The following is a 23,367-nucleotide window of genomic DNA, read 5'->3' as shown; positions in this document are numbered from 1 at the left end:
GCCTCAGAGCCACCAGTTAGCTGCCCTGCAGTGTGGCGCAACAAGTTGGGTCTGTTGGCATCGGCACGATCAACAGTAGTTGCCGCAGCAAAGCACAGTAGGCTGTGGCGTTTGATTCTTATGTGCGTCATAGTCTAGTGTGGCCTGAACTGGGAGAGCTTTGCCCGGTGTGGCCAGCCAGTGGCCCGTCTGCTGAGGCCTTGGCGTCTTCTTCAGGGTTTTCTTTGTGTGGTTGGTGGATGAGGGAAGAGACGACATCTGGCGTATCTCATCACAGATTAGAGACTGGGCCTGAAAGTGCTTGATTTTGTGGTTCAAAAGCCAATCATTTGGCCCCAGCTGACTGTACCACACATGAATAAATTTTCTTAGCTATATGTAAGGAGGAAAAAGAAATGGACTTGTGGAATACAATGTAAGATGTAAGTTGTGAGAGTTGGGCTGTCTTAGTTTACCTCTGCATTGTGGATACAATGGGAGGCAGCAGTCCTGGTATCCAGGCGACATTTATAATAGATAGCATTCCAGCTTATGATATTATTAGATCAAGATGAAAGCTTTCCTGGGGACATTAAAAACATGATAAGTTGGGCATGGTGGCCCATGCCTATAATACTAACACTCGGGAGACAGTGGTAGGAGGATCACCATGTGTTCAAGGACCCCCTTAGACTACAGAATGAGTTCTAGGTTAGCCTGGGCTAGAGTGAGATCCTGCCTCAAAAAACAGACATGGGCTGGAGAGAGTGGTTAAGGCACTCGCCTATGAAGCCTAAGAACCCATGTTTGCTTTTCCAGATTCCATATAAGCCAGATGCTCAAAGCGAGGCAAGCGCAAGGTCACACATGCGTGTACAAGGTGGCACATATGTCTGGAGTTCAATTTCAGTGGCTGGAGGCCCTGGCACATCAATTCTCTCACTCTCGCTCTCTCACATAAAATAAAACAAGGCCAGTCTTTTGGGCTTGCCTAAAAGAAAAAAAAACCCACATGATGAATTGTATTCACTTAGAGGGATATGGATTTTGTCTGAGCCACATGTCACTTAGGTCTGCTGCCTTCACTTTGTTGTTGATTTACCTGTGTGTCACCACCATTCGGATCTGAATTGCTTGGTGTAGTTGTTGGCTGTCTGACTCAAAGTGAGTCACTGGTGGTGTATTAAAAGAGAATGAGCAGAGCCTAGATGAGTGGAATAACTTTGCATTTAATTATTCACCTCTCCCCTGAGAGGATTGATCGTTATAGTTAATGGTTTTCCAGCTTCTCAACATTCTCTTAGCATGAGTCAGAACAATGATTTGGGCTCACTTAAACTGTTACCATGGGGAGTTCTACGAAACAACTGTCTAAGAGAAGGTCAAATTAGCAAATATGAAACCGAATTTCTCAGGCTTTCAGATATGAAGTTGCCGTCACATGTCCTATTTCTGGTGAGATGTGAGAAATGCTGTCTCTTCAGCTGTAGATAAGTGTCCTTTCCTCTTTGGATATTGTCATCTACATAAGAAGAGGAAATATCTACTCTGTGAGTAGCTTCTTGTTCTAAAGGAGATTGTGTAATTAGCCTCTGCTCTTGGTTGCGTTTAGTCTTGTTTTATTCATCAGCAGGAAACTTCTAAATACACAGGACTCTTTTTGTATACACATTGATAAGGGAGTAACCCAATGTGAACTGAAAAATTCAGTTAGCTTCCTTCTCTTGCTCAGCTAGGGGATTCTTGGACTGAATGCGTAACTGTTTCTCACATTATAGGAGTGTGGTCTGATTTGGGGCCTGAAATATGATTGAATGGATTTCACTCATGGATTTGCCATGCTAGCTTTGACTTTGAGCAACCTTCCTGAAGACCACTCAGCCATCCTGACTGCCTAGAGCAACGTTCTAAACCTGTGTATGTGTGTGTGTGTGTGTGTGTGTGTGTGCACGCGTGTGCACATGAACACCAGACATTGGGTGTCTCTCAATCACTGAGTGACAACTGAATTTATTTATTTATTTTGTTTTGTTTTTTTTTCAAGGTAGGGTCTTGCTGTAGCCTAGGCTGACCTGGATTCACTGTGTTGCCTCAGGTTGACCTCAATCTCATAGCAATCCTCCTTCCTCTGCCTCCTGAGTGCTAATATTAAAGGCATACACCACCATGTCCAGGTAATTTTAAAAAATGTTATTTAAAACAAATTATCTATTTGTTTATTATTTATTTATTTACAAGAGACAGAGACAGAGAGAATGGGCAAGTCAGGGCCTGTTGCCACTGTAAATGAACTCCAGACCCACATACCATGTTGTGTATCTGGCTTTACATGGGCACCTGGGAATTGAACCTGGGCTGTCAGGCTTTACAAGCAAGTGCCTTTAACTATTGAGCAGCCTTCAACCTAATCTGTGTGTGTGTGTATTTTTGAGGTAGAATTTCATTCTAGCCCAGACTGACTTGGAATCTGCTATGTAGTCTTAGAGTGGACTCAATCTCATGGTGGTCCTCTTACCTCTGCCTCCCAAGTGCTGGAATTAAAGATGTGCACCACCATACCCAACATTAATTTTTAAAAAATATTTTATTTTAATTTTTTTGAGAGGGGTGGCAGAGAGAGAGAGAGGGAGAGAGAATGGGTGTGCTAGGGCCTCTAGCAGCTGCGAACAAACTCCAGACACACGTGCCACCTTGTGCATCTGGCTTATGTGGATCCTAGGGAACTAAATCTGGGTCCTTTGGTTTTGCAGGCAAGCACCTTAACTGCTCTGCCATCCCTCCAGCCCTCAACCTAATTGTTTGAGTAGAGAATCTCTCTAAACCTAGAGCTCACTGATTTTTCAAGACTGGCTGGCAAGCAAACCCCAGGGAACTTCCTGCCTCTGTCTTCCCACTGCTGGGTTACAGGTGTCTGCTGCCACACATGGATATTTTTTTTTCCCCAAGTAGGGTCTCATTCTATCCCACGCTCACCTTGAACTCACCCTATGGTCCTAGGTTGGCCTCAAACTCACAGCGTTCCTCCTACCTCTACCTCCCGAGTGCTGGCATTAAAGGTGTATGACACCATGCCCAGGGTTTTTTACATAGGTTCTGGGGATCCAGTGCAGGTTCTCATGCTGTGTGGCCAGCTGTTTACTGACTGAGCCATGTCCCCAGGCCTTTACTAACCTCTTTAAGGTTTCATTTCTCGACTGTAAAGCGGGCTATTAACAGATCCTCATGGGGCAGCTGGGAGAGTGAATGAGTTCATACAGCTTAGAGCAGAACCCACACAGTATGTGAACTAAGAGCCAGTTATTATTTTCTCATCGTGTTTCTTTTCTTTTTTTCCCCCACCCCCTCTGAGGTAGGGTCTCAGTGTAGCCCAAGCTGACCTGGAACTCATTCTGTAGCTCCAAGCTGGCCTCTCAAATGTGTGACAATCCTCCTAACTCGGCCTCAGGAATGCTGGAATTAAAGGCATGTGCCACCATGCCCGGCTTTCTTTGTTTAACTTCATTACAGACTAAATCAGTAAGAACATGCCATGGCTCTGTGCCTGGTACATTGAGTCTCAGACAAGTAAGAGACCAGGGCAACAAAGGGCCCGAGGCCTGCGCTGGGCTCAGGGGTGTGTGGGGCACACCCCCACGCTAGAATAGAGGCAGTTACTCAAGAGGGAACAAATTTCAGGTGAAAAGCTGGGAAGACGACTCCTACCAGTCATGAGCTTGGCAGAGAAGATCATAAGCACAAAATCTGGGGGACAAGGACAGAGACCTGATAAGGGAGAAAGATGGGAAGAGAGGGTGGAATCAGAGTTAGAACTGATCACCTTTGGCCAGAGGTGTGTTGATACATCCGTTTCCTGCTCCATGGCTGTTGCTTAGTCTGTGTGTGAGCCCCAAGTATCAGAATGGTAGGTCCAGGAAGCAGGTTGTCCCAGGCCAGTGTAGACTTTCCAAGGTCAGTGTCTTGAAGGTGGAGTGCTGGGCTAGAATGGGCCTGGGCCAGCAAAGGACACTCCAGACCCTCAGTGCTGTTTCTACCCCCCACCCCCCGAGAATCTGGGTTCCACTGACCCAAGTCCTCCCTGCTTCTGGGAACAAAACAAACAACTGGGCTCAAGGCCATGGCCTCAGGTTGCTAATCAGCAGGTAAGAAAAAGACAGTGCTCTTTACTCAAATGATGTTGTACTGCTCCCTAGCTGAGAGGTCCCAGCTGCGGGGCCTAGGCGCAGCACAACAGAGGGCGTTCCTCGTGATGAAGGGCAAGGCCGGCCTCTTCACAAACACTGTCTAGGCCTCGGGCTCTCTTTCTCATTCTCCTCCTGGGGATATTCACTGAGCACTCCAGGGCTGGAATCCTGCTCAGGTACACACTCTTCCCATCTTATTAGCATCGGAGGGTTTCATCTACAGTCGGTATGTGTGGCTTCTTCTGTCTAGTTAACTTTGCCAACTGGTTAATGGAAGAAGCCCGGGGGTTACATAATAAACATGTCATTGCTAGCTGGAATAAGAGCTCTGGAAGACAACTGTGCTTACTACCACACCATCGATGCTGCTCCTGGGCTGGGGAGATGACTCCGCACTTAAATATGCTTGTTTGCAAAGCCTGCTGGCCTGCATTTGGTTCTCCATTACCCACATAAAGCCACATGCACAAAGTGGTGCATGCATTTGGAGTTTGTTTGCAGCAGCAAGGGGCCCTGGCACACCCACACTTTCTCTTTGGTGCTTTCTCTCTTTCAAATGAATAAATAAACAATACTAAAAAATGAAAAAAAAAGGGCCAGAGAGCTGGCTTAACATTCAAGGGTCTTGCTTGCAAAGCGTAAGGACCCAAGTTTGATTCCCCAGTAGCCACGTAACGCTGGAGGCACAGGTGGCACAGGCATCTGGAGTTTGTTTGCAGTGCCCCTGCAACTCTAGAACCCCTGGTGTGCCCATTCTCTCTCTATCTGCCTCTTTCTGTCTTTCTCTCAAATAAGTCAATAAAATACTTTTAAAAATGAAAAAGGTCTGTGAGAAATTAGGAGTCGCATGTCTAGACTAATGTCAAGAGTATATCTTTTTTGTTGTTTTGTTTTTTGAGGTAGGGTCTTGCTCTAGCTCAGGCTGACTTGGAATTAGCCTCAGGCTGGCCTAGAACTCACAGTGGTCCTCCTACCTCAGCCTCCAAGTGCTGGGGTTAAAGGCATGTGTCACCACGCCTGGCGACAGCATATGGTTTATTGAAGCTCTGTTACATGTTAGGTACTTTGCTTATTGCTTTGCATAGATTTTCATTTAAACTTCATAAATAATGGTATAAGACATCACTATTTTCACTAGTTTCAAGGTGAGCAAACTGAGCAGTGAACTATTTTCCTGTTGTCTCTAGTACTGATAGCTGAGATGCTAAAGCTTGTTTTCAAAGCATATATTTTTAGCCACTTTGTGGATGGAGAAGTTTACCTCTTTTACTAAATATCACCAGTATCTGGAAGAGTACCTGGAATGGAGGTACTCAGTAAATATTTATTGGTTGAGAGAATGAAGAAATAGTATCAGTATATTCCTAAAACTTCTTTTATAACTTTGTTTCTTTTTCTTGTTCTTTCTTTCTTTTTTTCCTTTTTTTTTTTCAAGATAGGGTCTCACTCTAGTTCAGGCTGACTTGGAATTCACTATGTAGTCTCAGGGTGGCCTCGAACTCACAGCAGTCCTCCTACCTCTGCCTCCCAAGTGCTGGGATCAAAATTGTGCACCACCACACCCGGCTCCGTTTTCCTATAGAGTTTAGTAAACTTTCTTTGATTTGTTTTTCTCCTTCTGGCTCTGTAAGTTTTTGTGGCTCCCAAACAAATAAAAAAAAATGATATTTGCAGATTTTAAGAAGTACTTTTCCCTTTCTGTTTCTTCCTAAAAGCTGTGTGTGTGTGTGTGTGTGTGTGTGTGTGTGTGTGTGTGTGTAACTGGTAAGGAATTTGGAGAGGTGCGTGTGTGTGTGAAAAACTGGTAAGGAATTTGGGGTGTGTATGTGTTTAACTGGTAAGGAATTTCCAGCCAACACTGCAAGTTCCGACACACTGTGTCGTGTGTGATTGTCTTCTTATCAGACAGCAGGAGTCATTGAGACACTTGGTTAGGGGTGGCTCTGTGGCTTCCTGCTATGGTTTTCCTTTTAATACATTGAGCAGAAGCCTGAATGAGCAGTGCTTTCCTGTAGTAACATTTATAGGAAAATTTCCACAAGGATGATCAGCGCGCCTACTGGGACCTCTGCTCATGAGCAGTGAAGACAAATGATGAGTGACCATCCATAGTGGTAGAAGGAGACTTTCCAGGTAGAGCAGTAGCTTTGTGCTTCTGGCCATCTCAAGGGCCAAGGAGGTGAGGCTTCCCCTCATTGTTTGATGGGATGAATGTGCTATGGAGAATGGATGCCTTCTGGGGGCAGAGGTCCAGGAGTCTATGGTGAGGCACTTTTTTTTTTTTAATCTGGGTATTCATATTCTGTGGGACTAAACAATTATCCACTTGAAACTCTAGCATCATTAATAGAATTTCCTTTAAGTCAGAGCCACTCAGAGGTTATGCTACTCGGCAAGCCCTTACTTCACAGACAGCTTAACTCCAGGTGTATTTAATGAATGGACATTCACACTATATGAGATAGACCTCTTCACTTCTGGAAAGGCCTGGCCAGAAAATGAGTTGGCATGAAAGGTCAAATTTTGCTGAGTGTTTGAGCTACTGGAATTGAGGATGAGAGTCTGCAGATATGTACAAACACTTCTAAGCTGTCTGGAGTATTCCAGAAGCCTCTCTTGGCATGCAATTGATTATTATTTTCTCATGATACAAGCTAGTCTGGGAGGAATTACCAGTAATCACCTGTGCTTTATACAGAAGGCACTTATAAAGTAGTTAGTAATTTCGAGAGTGTGCTTTGAGCAGTGAGGCCTTGGTTAGCCTAACTGAATAAATGCAGAGTTGGATGTATGCCAAGCCTTCCTGCCCTAGGCTGTTCCACTCCTGCCTCCCCTCCCTTCTACCCATGCCTCCCTATCCTCCTCTACCTAGGGGCAGAGGACTTGGCTTTCCTTCCTTTGGTTTTTTTTTTAGGTTCCAGCTCAAATGACCTTTTCCATAATACCTGCTCCATTGTCTTGGTCTGAACCTTCCTTTGTTTCTCTTACCATCTATTTTCCCCCAAGTCCCCTGGAACTGTGATATTCCAGTCGTTGATTTATGCACATTTGTAATCCTGCATTTCCAATGAGATTATGAGTTCCTAGGATAGGGATGACATTCTGTGTTGGTCTGTATCATTGTGCCTGTAGTTCTATAAGGTAATAAAGGGAACTTTGTAAAGCATGACTCTGGGGGGCAAGTACATTGACACTGCCTAATTTACTCCCTTCTCAGGTTTGCAGTGCACATCATCCATCCAGTAATAGTCTCATGTACAGAAACCTATTTTAGCCTTGTGGACTTTTGTCTTTCAGCTCCATTTTGCACTCGGAATATCCTGCCTGTCTTGTGTTCCTCGCACGTGCCTTACCTTCTGCATTAGTAGCTGGCTAGTGAAGAGTACCCAGCTAAGTGATAGGGAATAGATTGGTGACCCTTATTTCTTATTTATTCATTATATTTACTTAGAAAGTGTCAAAATAAGTATGCCCTCATTTAAATTAAGATGAATTTTAAATTAACGACATTTTGTCACATTTAGTCCCTAAACTTGTGAATCATGCTGGCAATCCTGTACGAGCTACAAAGCCAGAAGAAAATCCATCATCTTAGGAAGTCTTTAAAAAAAAATTATCAGAAAAAGACAGACTGAATTTTTAAAAAATTTTTTTATTAGCATTTTCCATGATTATAAAAAAAAAATCCCATGGTAATTCCCTCTCTCCCCCCCACACTTTCCCCTTTGAAATTCCATTCTCCATCATATTACCTCTCCATCACAATCATTGTACTTACATATATATAATATCAACCTATTAAGTATCCTCCTCCCTTCCTTTCTCTTCCCTTTATGTCTCCTTTTTAACTTATTGGCCTCTGCTACTAAGTATTTTCATTTTCATGCAGAAGCCCAATCATCTGTAGCTAGTATCCACATATGAGAGAGAACATGTGGCGCTTGGCTTTCTGGGCCTGGGTTACCTCACTTAGTATAATCCTTTCCAGGTCCATCCATTTTTCTGCAAATTTCATAACTTCATTTTTCTTTACTGCTGAGAAGAACTCCATTGTATAAATGTGCCACATCTTCATTATCCACTCATCAGTTGAGGGACATCTAGGCTGGTTCCATTTCCCAGCTATTATAAATTGAGCAGCAATAAACATGGTTGAACACATACTTCTAAGGAAATGAGATGAGTCCTTTGGATATATGCCTAGGAGTGCTATAGCTGGGTCATATGGTAGATCAATGACAGACTGAATTTCTGTGCCAGGGCCTCCAGCCACTACAACTGAACTCCAGACATGTGTGCCATCTTGTGCACAGGTGCGACTCTGCATGCTTGCATCGCCTTGTGCATCTGGTTTGTGTGGGACCTGGAGAGCCGAACTTGAGCCTTTAGGCTTTGCAGGCAAGTGCTTTAACTGCTAAGCCATCTCTCCAGCCCAGAAGTTCTTTTTTTTTTTTTTTTTTTTTTGGTTTTAGGGTTTCACTCTAGCTCAGGCTGACTTGGAATTCACTGTGTAGTTTCAGGGTGGCCTCCCAAGTGCTGGGATTAAAGGTGTGCATCACTACACCCGGCTCTGGAAGTTTTTGTTTTTTTTTTTTTAATATTTTTTACTTATTAATGAAAGAAAGAGAGTGTTCCAGGACACTGGGGCCTCTTGGTGGCTGCAAACAAATTTCAGATACATGTGCTACTTTTCGTATCTGGCTGTACATGACTGAGTACTAGGGAATCAAACCTGGACTGGCAGGATTTTCAAGCAAGTGCCTTTAACCACTGAGATACCTCCCCAGCTCAGAAGTCTTTTTTTTTTTTCTTTTTTAAATTTATTTTTATTTGAGACAGAGAAACAGAGAGAGAATGGGTGTGACAGGGTCTCTAGCTACTGCAAACAAACTTCAAATACATGCACCACCTTGTGCATTTGGTTTATGTGGGATGTGGAGAATCGAACCTGGGTCCTTAGGCTTATAGCAACTGCCTTAACAGTTAAGCTGTCTCTCCAGCCCATCGGAACTCTTTTTAAAGAAGCAGTGGTAAGTCTGAAGAGATGGTTCAGCAGTTAAGTCACTTGCCCATAAAGCCTAAAGTTCAAATCCCTAGTACCTACATAAAGCCAGATGCACAAAGTGACACATGTGCCTGGAGTTCATTTGTAGCAGCTAGAGGCCCTAGTGCACCTATTTTTTTTTCTCTGTCTCTCTCTCTCACTTTACTGGGCATGGTTGTGAATGTCTTTAATCCCAGCATTTGGGAAGCAGAACTAGGAGGACCACTGTGAATTTGAGGCCACCCTGAGACTACATAGTGAAATCCAGGTCAACCTGGACTATAGAGCAAGACCCCACCTTGAAAAACACAACAAAAAACAAACAAAAAAAAAAAAGAAAAGAAAAGAAAGAGAGAGAGAGAAAGGGAAGGGAGGGGAAGGGAAGGAAAGGAAAAGAGAAGAAACAGCCAGGTATAATGGTGCACACCTTTAATCCCAGCAGAGGTAGTAGGATTGCTGGGAGCTTGAGGCCAGCCTGGGACTCCAGAGTTCCAAGTCAGACTGGGCCAGAGTGAGACCCTCCCTCAAACAAACTAAAACAGCAAAACAAGAAAAGGAGCAGCTGTAATTCACCCGGCAGTGGTTTGGGAAGAAGTGAGGTGGGTTTCCAGAGTGGGTAGGAGGGAGAAGTGGACTTGGACGTTATGCTGACGTTTTATTTTCTAAATCCAACACCCAGGGCTTTCTTCTTCTGCTTGTGAACTGCAACATGACAGTCAGGTGACACATGGGACACAGAGCCTGTCTTCCCCAAGCTACCTTTGGTTTAGAATAGAGAGAGGCAGCGCCACATGCTGTGCCTACCACAGGCTCCCTGAGTTGTGGTTTGAAGTGGCTGACTTTGTCTTCCTTAAAGTAAATCCCATGTTTGAATAAATACAGATTGCAGGCATCTTTATAGAATTCTTACTGGATTCTCATAGATAGCTTTTAAAGAACAAAGTTTAGGAATTAATATTAGTCCCATTTTACACATGAATGGGTAGAACCTATGACTTACTTAAAGTCACACTGTCCTACAAATTATCCCCATTGATCCTATAAATTAGACTGGCTACATGCATGTCCTTGCTGACCCTTGAAGGAAAATAGTCATGCTAGCTAGTATCCTTGCACACCTGACCTTACCATCTACTAGAGGAAGTTACTAATGGGAAATGTCAGCTGTGCTGATGACTTCCAGCTGTCTGCCAAGTGGCTTCCTCTTGCCAGAGAGGACCTCTTGGCAGTTACCTTTAGCTTTTTCTCCTCCCATGTATTGGGTCTCAGTTCTCATCCTCTTAGGCCCTCTGCTGGTAGGTCACTTCTAAGACCTGACAAGGTTGAGACCTGAAAAGGAATAAGGTGGGAAATGGGACATCAGCTCAGCTTTTCTGGGGATGTTTCCACTTTTACCCTGAGCACACAGCAGTGCCACAGAGCTCACAGACAGCCCAGATAAATGGAGGTGCTAGAAAACCTGGAGCAGCCTTTGTCCCTGGTGTTGCACAAGTAAAACCATTGACTTACAGAATGTGAAGCAAAGTTTTATTGGGTAAAAAAGAAAAAGAAGAAAGTCTGGTATATGAGGTCTGCATCCCAGAGGTCAGGATCTCAGGATGCAGCTCTGAACTGTTCAGATTGTCAGCTTTTATTGGAAATAACCACAAGATGTTTATAGGAAAAAAAAAAACAAGATGGGAGCTAAACCATAAATCACAATTCACATGTTACAGTTATAGCCATAAAAGTAATTTTAGGGGCTGGAGAGAAGGCTTAGCAGTTAAGGCTCTTGCCTGCAGAGTCAAAGGATCAAAGTTCGATTCCCCAGGACCCACATAAGCCAGATGCACAAGGGGGTGCACACATCTGGAGTTCATTTGCAGTGGCTGGAGGCCCTGGTGCGCCCATTCTCTCTCTCTGTGTCTCTCTCTCCCTCTCTCCCTCCTTCCCTCTCTTCCTCCCTCATCTATCTGTCTCTTTTTTTCCTCTCAAATAAATAAATAAAAATAAAAATATTTTTTAAAAGTAATTGTAAACATAGTGGGGAATTTGGTGTGTCTTAGAAGATAGGGAAGGGAAAAAAGGAACTTGTAAACAGGTCTGTTGGTCAGTTACTGGAAGCACCTGGGGAGTGCAAGGTAGGCCTGCATCCAGGAGCCTCCCGATGTCCTGCCTGTCTGCCCTTAAGGATATTGCTCAACAATGCAGGCCGGGTTTATGCTGTTCAGACCAGCCGAGCCTCCTGTTCACCTACCATCAGTGGAGCCTCCTGATTACCTACCATCCCGATCTGCTTAAACAAGTGTTTCATTCCATCCTTTGATGAGCTCCTACAAGGACGTGACTTCTATTTTTCTCTAAGCTAGGTATAAAGAAATGTAGAGAAATATAACATTTTGCTCACTGTATAGTCCCTTTTCTGCATGTTAGCCTGGGAAGGAGCCTCTGGCGAGCTCTCTGTCAAGACTTTGCTAAGGAAGGGTATTTGGGCTGAAGAGACGGCCCAGCAGTTGGGGTGCTTGCCTGCAAAGCTTAAGAACCTGGGTTCGATTCCCCAGTACCTACATAAAGCCGGATGCGCAAAGTGGTGCCTTCATCTGGAGTCCATTTGCAGTGGCTGGAGGCTCTGGTGCACCCACTCTTTCTGTCTGTCTTCTCTGTATCTCTTTCTGCTTGCAAATAAATACATACATTTTTATTTTTATTTATTTAATTTTTTGGGGGGGGTTCGGGTAAGGTCTCACTCTGGCCCAGGCTGACCTGGAATTAACTCTGTCATCTCAGGGTAGCCTCGAACTCATGGTGATCCTCCTACCTCTGCCTCCCGAATGCTGGGATTAAAGGCGTGCACCACCACGCCCGGCTAATACATACATTTTTAGAAGGGTTATTTTCAGCAAAGAAGGTTTTGCAGAAAGCAAGCCAGCAGGCGGTCACAAATAAACAAAGCATTGAGCCTTGTTTGTTTCTGCCCCCAAAGGAGAAATACTCCATGAAAATGATGCATGAGTGAGTCCCAAAAGAAGGCATTTAGAAGGAAATAGTGGCCAGGGGGCTGTGATCCTCATCCGGTTCTGTCATTGCTGTGTCCTGGGTCCAACCTGGGTATGGTCTGGACTCCAAAGCCTTGCTTACACCCTAGGGACATGGATAGGGGTAGTGTGGCTAGGTCTTTTCTACATCACACATATTTCATGAAGGTTGCTGTGGTATTTAACACAGCCCACTAAAGTTCTCATGACACAGTACTGGCTTTCCCCAGACAGAGTCAGTCATGTAAAAGAGAAAAGAGGCCAGGAAATATGTATTCTTTTATTCACTGCTGTGGTTTAAACCCAAGGCCTCACGCATGCGAGCAGGCTTTTGCACCTGAGCGACCTTCACAGACTCCAGCTGCATTCTATTTTGATTATCTAGTTTTTGTAGAAACATGACCGAATCTGGTCAGCATTCAAGGAAAGAGGAAGTCCTCTCCATCTTTATAAGGCAGGTAGGTGAACATGTCTTAAAGCCATCGTATCTTGTAGGATAGGGACCATAGTTAAACCCAGTCTGGAAAGTTCCGGTAGACACTCTGTGAAGATGTACAGGTGCTGCTGATTTAACTCCCAACACTCAGGCCAGCTTCCCCCTCTCTGGTGTCTATTCCCATCCAGTGCCCTTTCTCACTTCAATGGTTTTCCATGTTTGTTTGTTTTTCAGAAATTCTTCAAGATGCCTTCACTTCCCTGGGCTACCAAGTGCAGCACTTCTGTTATCTTAGTGTGACAGGTATAGAAAAGGTTCTTAACCGGTTTGCTCATATGCCCCAGCACCTAGACTATGACAGCTTTGTATGTGTCCTGGTGAGCCGAGGAGACTCCCAAGGCCTGCTTGGTGTGGATCAGACTCACCCCGGGTTGTCCTTTGATAGCATAAAGAAGATATTCATGGGCGATGCCTGCCCTTCTCTCATCGGGAAGCCAAAGCTCTTTTTTATTCAGAACTATGTGGTGGCAGAGGACCATCTGGAAGACAGCAGTCTTCCAGAGGTGGACGGGCCAGCCATGAGACATGTGGACTCTAAGGCCTTTCAGCCTGGATTCTGCACAGTTCACCGGGAAGCTGACATCTTCTGGAGCCTGTGCAAAACAGATGTGTCCCAGCTGCGGTCTCCCGACTCGTCCTCTGTGTACCTACAGAACCTCTGCCAGAAGCTGGAGCAAGAAAGGTGAGCCGCTGGAAGGTGGTTGGCCTTGTTTATTATCCTGCTACCAGATGATTGCTGGGCCACATTCAGTTCCCTTCACAGAGAAGATACTTTTCCCTTCTGCATTAGGGTGTCTTAGGAATATGACATAGGCCCAACACAATTTATGAACACTGTGTCCATCAGCTTCTACTTGGGATGCTTTTTTTCTCCCCAAAACTAAAATTTAATTTTTTTCTTTTTCTTATTTATTTATTTATTTATTTGAGAGCGACAGACAGAGAGAGAAAAGCAGATAGAGAGTGGACACGTCAGGGCCTCCAGCCACTGCAAACGCACTCCAGATGTGTGTGGCCCCTTGTATATCTGGCTAACATGGATCCTGGTGAATCGAGCCTTGAACCGGGGTCCTTAGGCTTCACAGGCAAGCGCTTAACCATTAAGCCATCTCTCCAGCCCCTAATTTTTTTCCTTAAAAAATATTTTTATTATAAGCAGAGAGACATGGAACCTCCAGCTGTTGCAACTGACTTCCAGATGCAGGAACCATTTTGTGCATCTGGCTTTAACCTGGGTTGTTAGGCTTTGCAAACAAGCACCTTAACCAGTGAGCCGATCTCTCCAGCCCCAATTTTTTTTCTTATAAAGACAATATCCTACTCCTTAAAAAAAATTTATATAACTTAGATGTTGAAATCATAATGCAATAAGCAGGTCCAATCCTAACTAGAACCACTCCCTGATAGCCAAATATTGCTGCACTGCCTTCCACATGCTATTTTTGGATGCCCATTTAAGATTCTTACAGCCCAGATGGAATCGTTTATTATTCCTTTACAATTTGTTTGTGGGGTTTGCTTAATGGTAGGTCACAGACTTTTTTTTTTTTTTTTTTTTTGGTTTTTCAAGGTAGGGTCTCACTCTAGCCCAGGCTGACCTGGAATTCACTATGTAGTCTCAGGGTGGCCTCGAACTCATAGTAATCCTCCTACCTCTGCCTCCCGAGTGCTGGGATTAAAGGCGTGTGCCACCATGCCCGGCTGGTCACAGACATTTTTGCCCGTCAGCAGTCACGTTTCTGTGTGGCACCATTTCAATGTCTGCAGAGCAGCCTGTGATGCAGCTATAGCTTATTTACTTGAACAATCTCTAGTTGCTAGGTAGTATTTTGCTTTTGCACAGAGGTAGTGTTAAATACCTTTGCACCTCAGGATTCACACTCATCTTTAGTTGTTTGTTTGAGGAGAGTTTCTAGAAGTGGAGCCTCTGCGTCAAAGGCAATGCATGTTGCAAGCAGCCCTGGGTGCATCTACCAGATTGTCTTTTGGGGTAGTGACATCAGCTTAATATGACGCTGGGTACATCCCCAAACTCTCAGCATCACTGCGTGTTTGAACAGTTTGATAAGTGACAGAAAGTATCTGACTGTTCAGGTCTGTCTTTGTTATAAACAGTAGTGACCTCCTGATCTTATCTGAGGTTTCAGTTTTTAAAACATTTATTTGCAAGAGGAGAAGGACAGAATGGGCATGCCAGATCCTTCTGCCACTGCAAACAAACTCCAGATACACGCACCACTTTGTGCATATGGCTCTATGTGGGTATTAATTGAACTCAGGATATCAGGCTTTGCAAGCAAGCCTTTAACCACTGAGCCTCTCTCCAGCCCCGTTTGTTTTTTAGGTAGGGCCTCACTTTAGCCTGACCTGGAACTTACTTTGTAGCTCCAGGCTGGCCTCAAACTCATAGTGATCCTCCTATCTCAGCCTCCCAAGTGCTGGGATTAAAGGTATGCTCCATCACACCCTGCACAAATCATAAGGTTTTTTTTTTGTTGTTGTTGTTTTAAGGTAAGAATTCACTGTAGTCCAAGCTGACTTGCAACTCCCTCTGTGGCCCAGACTGGCCTCGAACTCATATTAATCTTCTTCATTCTCCTTGGTGCTGGGATTATAGGGAAGCCACCATGCTTGGCTATAACCCATAAGTTTTAAACAACTTTTATTATAGTATATTAGATTATAATTATTGTATTTTATTATTATTATTAATATCTTCCTGTGTTTTATTTATTGATTATTTTTGAGGGTCTGGGATTCAACCCAGGACCTCAGTCAGGCCAGGCAAGTGCTATACCCATCCTAGCCAAGACTGGAATGTTACTTTCCTACCCCAGCCTTTCAAGTGCTAGGATCATTGCATGTGGCACCCTGCCTGGCCTTTCCCCTCCAGTGAACTGAGGGTTTCACGCTTGCTAGACAAGTGCTTTATTAGCATTAGTGAAGCTTTATCATAGGTAGTCAATAAAATATAGTACATGCAGTTCAGGACTCAGCGCTGTCCATGGTTTCAGAGACCCACTGAGAGTCTTGGCTTTCAGAGAGATTTTGGCTCTCTGGATAAAAGAGACTACTGTAAACATTTTTGATGTTTATTGGGAAGAATTCTTTCCTAAGAGAAACAACACTGTCCTCGTTTCTGGGTGATTGCAGCCACAGTGTAAGATTAATTAGATTTTTATTATTTGTCTGCTAATTACAATTTAGAATGATGTTTCTGAGCCACCTGTCAAATGCACTGTGGGTTGTAGCTCTGAGCACATCTCATGGCTTTCTCTCCTGACTCCTCAGTGGAGGCTCAGGAAGAAGGGGGAGACTATACTAGGAGAGATACAGCTCTCCAAAGTAGATACTCCATGGGCTACTGGTGCATTGGCCTCTTCCAGCCATTTTGCATTTGCATAGATGATCCAGGTGATCTGGCTGGTGCATCCCCTGAGTCAAACTCAGCTGTCCCTGGGCAGAGGAGACTCTGGCCATTGGTCCAGAGCGCTGCCAACTGATTTGGATTATTTACTAAGCAGCCTGTGGAACATTTAGAAAGGAAGAGTTTCAAGTAACTTTCATATCTCTTGGCTCATTTCACCCTTATGACAATCTGTTGTCTCTTTGGCATTTGCATGGCATTAAATTTTGCCTTTCCCATTTCCTCTAGAAAACGCCCACTAGTGGATCTCCATGTTGAACTCATAGACAACGTGTATGCCTGGAACAGCAGAGTTTCCTCTAAGGAGAAGTACTACCTCAGCCTGCAGCACACTCTGAGGAAGAAGCTCATCCTGTCTAACGCATGAAAATCCCAAGCCTTTCAGGGTGTTCCTATGTATCCAAGAGTGGCCTGGAACTGGAAATCCTCCGGCCTCAACTCCCAAGTGCTGGGATTGCAGGCCTGTGCTACTACAGCTAACCCAAAGGACTTTGTTTTTTTGTGTGTAGACGCACACATGTCACGGCATCTATATATATATATATGTATGTACACACACACACACACACACGCACACACACACATATGTATAGTTTTATTTATTTATTTATTTGAAAGTAGAGAAAAAGAGAGAGAGAGAGACAGAGGGAATGGGCATGGCAGGGCCTCTTACCAGTACAAATGAATCTCAGACTCATGTGCCACTTTGTTCTGGCTAACATGGGTACTAGGAAATTGAGCCTGAGCCATCAGGCTTTGTAAGCAAGTGCCTTTAGCAGCTGAGCCGACTCCCCAGCAGGGCACACATGTACAATGTAGACACATAGCACAAACAGGGGACAACTTTCTGGTCTTGATCCTCACCTTTCACTTCCTTTGAGGCAGGTCTGTCCTTCTCTCTATTGTTCACCACTCTGTCAGGTTAGCTGGTCCGTGAGCTGCCAGGAAATTCTCCCGTCTCCAGCTTGCATCAGCTTCTGCTGGCTTTTACATGAGGCCTAGGGATCCAAGCTCAGGCTCCCGCGCTTGCACAGCAAGCACCTTATCAGCTGAACCATCTCTCCAGCCCTCAAGAGACTTGCTTTGTCCTATACTGTCTGGCTTTTGAAGTTAAACTGGATGCATTTTGGGGACATATGATTCAGCTAGCAAAACGGCTTGCTTGGGGACAGGCCTTGAAAATTATATCTGTCTTTGGGTTCTGCCTAAGCCCTCTGCTTCTTGATTCTCCGAGATGGGCGTAAGTGCCAGCTATCAACAACGGCAGGCATGGACCCGGCCACTTCAACGACCGTGCCTTTCCTGCCACACGGCCTGCACCCTCTAAACTCTGAGCCAGAGTCAAGCTCTCTTCCCAGGTATTCTGTCACGGTGTTAAAAGAGGTAGCATCCCACTCTTTTTTCACTTACCTATCAAGCTCTGTTAGGTTACTGCAGGAGTTAATAGTTTATGATTCAGGGTTTGCAATGTGTTTCAAATGCTCACTTATTAAATTATACTTTTCTATGTGTTTGTTTACTTTTGTCATCTGTCTTTGGATTGCATAGCACTTATTAATAACCAAGTAGTAGTCAACTTCTATGGTGCAAAGAGTGATAAATGCCTTCTTTGTCTACTTTGCTTGCTAGAAAAGAGTATGGCGTGGAAGGAAGAAGGGTTGTAATTCTAGGCCCAAAATAAATGAGAGGAATAAGACCTTTCATTCTCTTGCCTACCTCAAGGAGATGTCCTGAGGATGGAATGTGAGGTTCTTTGTGGACATTCTTTGGTTCTGCCATTTTAAAGAGAGAGAGAGAAAGAGAGAGAGAGAGAGAATTGGCCCACTAAGGCTTCCTGCCACTGCAAATAAACTCTAGACACGTACACCACTTGTGTATCTGAATTACATGGCCACTGGGGAATCACACCCAAACCATCAGTCTTTGCAAGCAAGTGCTTTTAACCACTAAACCATCTCTCCAGACTGGTTCTGGCATTTTTCTTGAGGTAGGGTCTCACTCTAGCCCAGGCTGACATGGAATTCACTATGTAGTCTCAAGCTGTCCTCGGACTCAAAGTGATCCTTCTACCTCTGCCTCCAAAGTCCTGGGATTAAAGTGTGCATCACCACACCCAGCGTGTGCTTTTTAATAGTAGGTGCTGCGATAGACCATGCTGCAGAGTTCTTAACTGCTGCATTAGACCTCAGCATGGAGGGTGGCTTTAGAAAGGTCGAGTCAACCTTGAAGAGATGATAAGATTTGGGCAGGTTGAGATGGAGAAGAGAATATGTTGTAGGAGAGGAAATCTAGCAAATGAAGGGTCAGACAGGAAAGACACAGGGCATTATTTCATAAACTGTGGTTGTGGCTTTTAGCTGGGGAGGGTGTACGTGATGATGCGTAGTAAGACAAGAGAGGATGTGGTCTGTGTGGTGAGGGCTTTGCAAGTCGTCACCTTCTATTAACTAATTGTAATTCCTTGTCATCGTAGTAGTCTTTGATTTCTTTGACAAGTTCTGCATTAGCATTGAGTTAGATAAGTTGTTTTCTTGTTTTTCACTGGGTGTGGCTCTTTTTAAAAAAAATATTTTAATTCATTTATTTGAGATAGACAGAGAGAGAGAGATTATAGTCACACCAAGGCCTCCTGCCAATGCAAACCAACTCTGGACACATGTGTCACTTCATATATATGGCTTTACATGGATGCTGGGGAACTGAACATGGGCCTTCAGGCTTTGCAAGTGAGTATCTTTAACCGCTGAACCATTTCTCCAGCCCTTCAGTGTGGTTCTCAAAGAAAGATTTTAGACATACTAAAAGATCATTGGGAACAAGCCAGTGTTGGCTATTATGAATGAAACTGCTACCAACATTTGTGTGTATGCACATATAAATTGTCAACACATATGAATACATGTCTAAGAGAGTGATTGGTGAGTTGTATGGGAGGCCTGTGTTTAGTTTTGTAAAAAAAAAAAAAAAATTGCAAGGCCAGGGCTGGAGAGATGGTTTAGTGGTTAGGGCACTTTCCTGCAAAGCCTAATGATCCAAGCTTGATTCCCAAGTACCCGCACAAAGCCAGATGCACAAAGTGGTGTGTGCATCTAGAATTGTTTGCAGTGGCTAGAGGCCCTGATGTCTCTCTCTCCTTATAAATAAATAAATTAAAATATATTAAAAAATTGCAAGGCTATCTGGGCTTGGTGATGCCTTAGTCACATTACTTGGAGCTGAGAAGGATCCTTGAGGCCCAGCAGATTGAGACCAGCATGGGCAAAATTGAAAGATCCCCATGTATGAGAGAGAGAATGAGAATGAATTACTGAATGGCTGTATTTTTCACTTTCTGTTGTTCCACAAACTTGCCAACACTTGGAGTTGTTAATATTTGCCAATTTAATGTTATTTTGATTTGCTGTTTAATACCATTGTGATCAGATAGAGTGCAAGGAATTATTTCATTATTCCTGTATTTGTTAAGATTTGCTTTATGTCATAATATATGGTCTATTTTAGATAATGTTCCATGTGCTGCTGAAAAGAATTTGTATTCTTCACCATTTGGATAAAATGTCCTGTATATATCTGTTAGTTTCATTTGTTCTATGACCTCATTTAATCCAGATGCATCTCTGTTTATCTTTTGCTGGGATGATCTGACAATTGATGAGAGTGGGTGTTGAAGTCACCCACTACCACTGTGTTTGGTGGTAACTGTGACCTTAGTTCTACACTTGATCTTACCCAAAAGGACAAGATGTGATGTGTGACCTTAGTTCTAATAGCATTTGTTTGATGAAATTGGGAGTCCCCATGTTAGGTGCATGTATGTTTAGGATTGTAATGTCCTCCTGTTGGAGTGTTTCCTTAATCAATATAAAGTGACCTTACTGGGGTTGGAGAGATGGCTTAGAACTTAAGGCCTTTGCCTGTGAGGCCTAAGGACCCAGGTTCAGTTCTCCAGCACCCACATAAGACAGATGCATGGGAAGGGGGGGATGTATCTGGAGTTTGTTTGCAGTGGCTGGAGACCTTGGCAGCCCATTCTCTCTTTCTCTCTCAAATAAATAAATAAGTAAGATATGTTTAAAGAATTAAGTGACCTTTCTTATCTTTCCTAACTAATGTTGGTCTAAAGTCTACCCTGTCAGATATTAGGATAGTGACCCCTGTTTGTTTTCTAAGCCCATTTGCTTGTAATACTGTTTTCCAACCTTTCACCCTAAGATAGTGTCCATCCTTTGTAGAAAGGTGAGTTTGTTGGTGGCAACAAATTGAAGGATCATACTGTTTAACCCAGTCTGCGAATCTATGTCTTTTGGTTGGGGCATTGAGGCCATTGATATTAAGAGTTATTATTGAAAGGTGTGTATTTATTTTTACCATTTTTCTTGTTTGTAGTTCTTCCAATTTTACATTTTCTGTTTTGTATTAACTATTATTTGAGTATGGTTTCTTTTCCAGGTTCCTTATATGTGTGCTTTTCTTTCTCTTCAGCATGGAGGATCCTGTCAAGTATTTTCTGTAGAGCTGGTTTTGTCTTCAAATATTCCTTCAGCCTGGTTTTGTTGTAGAATGTCCTTATTTCTCCATCTATGTGAATGGATAGCTCTGCAGGATAACGTAATCTCGGTTGACAGTTGTTGCTTTTCAGAATTTTGAATATATCATTCCTAGCCCTTCTGGCTTTTAAAGTTTATATTGAGTAACCTGCTGTTTTCCTGATGGGCTTGCCTTTGTATGTGACTTGATTTTTCTCTCTAACTGTTTTCAATATATTTTCTTTGGTTTGTGTGTTTGATAGTTTAGTTATAATATGGCAAGGAGCAGTTTTTATGTTTTTCCAGATTTTGTCTTTCTGGTGTCCTAAAGGCTTCCTGTATCTGCATTGGTATCTCTTTCCCAATTTGGGGGAAGTTTTCTTTTATGATTTTGTTGAAAACGCCCACTATGCCTTTGGAGTGAAATTCTCTTTCTACTATACCCTGAATTGTTATGTTTGTACTTTTCATAGTGTCCTGAATATCTTGAAATTCCCATTCATACTTTCCTATTAGTTTGTCTTTCTCTTTGTTGAGCTATATTAGATCTGCCATCTGGTCTTTTAGTTTAGATATTCTGTCCTCTCCTTCATCCATCCTACTGGTGAGATTTTCTACAGTTTTTTATTTGACTGTGATTTTCATTGTTTGTTTTTCGAGGTAGGGTCTCATTCTATCCCAGGCTTCCCTGGAATTCACTATGTAGTCTTAGGGTGGCCTTGAACTCCTGGCAATCCTCCTGCCTCTGCCTTTCAAGTGCTGAGATTAAAGGCATGCACCACTACACCCAGCTCTGACTAGATTTTCTTTATTATTTCTACTTCCTTATTCATGTCTTATGTTGACCTTATTTCATTAAATTGGTTTCCTGTCTCTTCTTTGATTCCTCTGATTTTCTCTTTGATTTCTTTGAGCATATTTATAGTCTTTTTTTTTTTTTTTTTTGGTTTCTCAAGGTAGGGTCTCACTCTAGCTCAGAGCTGACCTAGAATTCACTATGTAGTCTCAGGGTAGCCTCAAACTCATGGTGATCCTCCTACCTCTGCCTCCCAAATGCTGGGATTAAAGGCTTGCACCACGACACCCGGCCCTTTATAGTCATTCTTTTGAAATTTTTCTAAAGCATTTCCTCTAAATCAGTCTTACTGGAGGTCATTACTGATGGATTAATACTTTTTGGTAGATTTATATTATATTGATATTTGTGTTTCTTGTATTATAATGTAGAGATTTTTGCATCTTGGATTAATTTAATGCTTGAGTTTTCTAATTATCTGAAGTATTATTAGATGTATCAATCATTTGATGTTCTGTATATTCAGGGTAGGAGCTTAAGGTGCTAGGTGTGCCTCTTAAGACTCTCAAGGTAACCACAATAGTGACCTTAGGTGTTGGGTTTGCCTGCTATGGGAGTATTCTAGTAGGCTGGATGGAACAAAATACAGGCAAATCCTAAGATTTAAACAATATTCACATTCAATGAACAACAGCACAGAGTATTTATGCAAGAGTAGGTATTATGACAGACATCCTCTAACAAAGTCACAGTCACTAAGGGTGTGTGTTTCCCCACATCCTTAATCTTGTCAACTGGGAGGCTGAGGTTTCCAGTCTGTAGAGGGTTCCAAGGTCAGCTTGTGACTAAGTAAGACCCTTCCCTAATAAAGGACAGAAGAGGAGACAAAGACACTATAAATCAGGAAGCAACAAATGACAAGCCCAAAATATAGAGCAGAAGTTTAGAATTTTAGTGAAAATTAATTTATGCTTTCTCCCATGAATTAAACTTTTGGTGTTTTACCCCAGAAATCATTTCCAAATTGGAAGTCATTTTCTCTTATCTTCTAAAAGTTGTAATTGTTGCGTTTTACACTTAACCCCATGATGTACATTTTGAGTTAACTTTTGTGAAGGATGTAAGCTCTGTATTTCATTTTTTTCACATGTTTACTTATATGTTAGAGCACCATTTATTAAATGACTATTTTTTTTTTTACTTTTTGAAGATAAGTTGATTATATTTGTAGGGTCAATCTTTGGACTATGTTATACTCAGTCAATTAATTAATTAATGCTATTTAGCTGATACCAGTGTCTTGATCAGTATAGAGCATATTAAGTTTTGCTGTACACAATTTTGGAGCACTGAAAAATATTGGCTATAGTAATTGCTTTTTGTTTTGTATTGGGCTCTTTTTGATAGTGTCTCACTATGTACTTTGGTCTGTTCTCACTTCCAGCTCTGCTTGCACACTGGAGAACATGTGCAAACAAACTTCATCAGTTTCCTTTTAACAATTTATGTTATTATGTACTTAATAAAAATAAAATAAAACTACTTATTTTAAATACCCCCAACTGAGAAGTCCCTCAGTGAATGAGGTAGAGGAAAGGAGATATAGGATAACTATAGAAATATGCCCAGTTTTAAAATTCCCAATAAAATTATTATAACAAGGGCCTAGTGACTGGTACTGGGTCCCCATGCTTCAGGACCCTGAGGGCTTCTTGGTGTAGAGATGGGGGCTGGGGGTGCTTGGGATTCAGAACTTCATCCTAGATTGCAGAGTGGAGCAAGATGAAGCCCCCCACGGCTCATGGGAACCCACCCACCTCATGCCTCCTGTTGCAGTCAGCTTCACATTGCTGGCAGAAAACGCCCGGCCAACAGCATCTTTTGGGGGGGAAAAGATTTATTTT

General features: G+C 43.0%; 1 protein-coding gene across 5 annotated transcripts in view; it reads left to right on the top strand.

Moving 5' to 3' along the window:
* Nucleotides 1–16,751, top strand: part of Cflar (CASP8 and FADD like apoptosis regulator) — a 58,939-nt gene extending 42,188 nt beyond the window's left edge. For all 5 annotated transcript variants that reach the window (XM_045147508.1, XM_045147510.1, XM_045147509.1 and 2 more), the window contains 2 exons: nt 12,889–13,396; nt 16,370–16,751. In XM_045147508.1, coding sequence (XP_045003443.1) covers nt 12,889–13,396; nt 16,370–16,508 — 647 coding nt within the window. In that variant the 3' untranslated portion in view covers nt 16,509–16,751. The remainder of the gene's footprint in view (nt 1–12,888; nt 13,397–16,369) is intronic.
* The last annotated feature ends 6,616 nt before the right edge of the window (nt 16,752–23,367 follow it).

Source organism: Jaculus jaculus, chromosome 4, assembly GCF_020740685.1.
Source record: "Jaculus jaculus isolate mJacJac1 chromosome 4, mJacJac1.mat.Y.cur, whole genome shotgun sequence".
Lineage (NCBI taxonomy): Eukaryota > Metazoa > Chordata > Mammalia > Rodentia > Dipodidae > Jaculus > Jaculus jaculus.
Note: the sequence above shows the minus strand (reverse complement) of the source record. Positions and strands in the feature narration are given on the sequence as shown.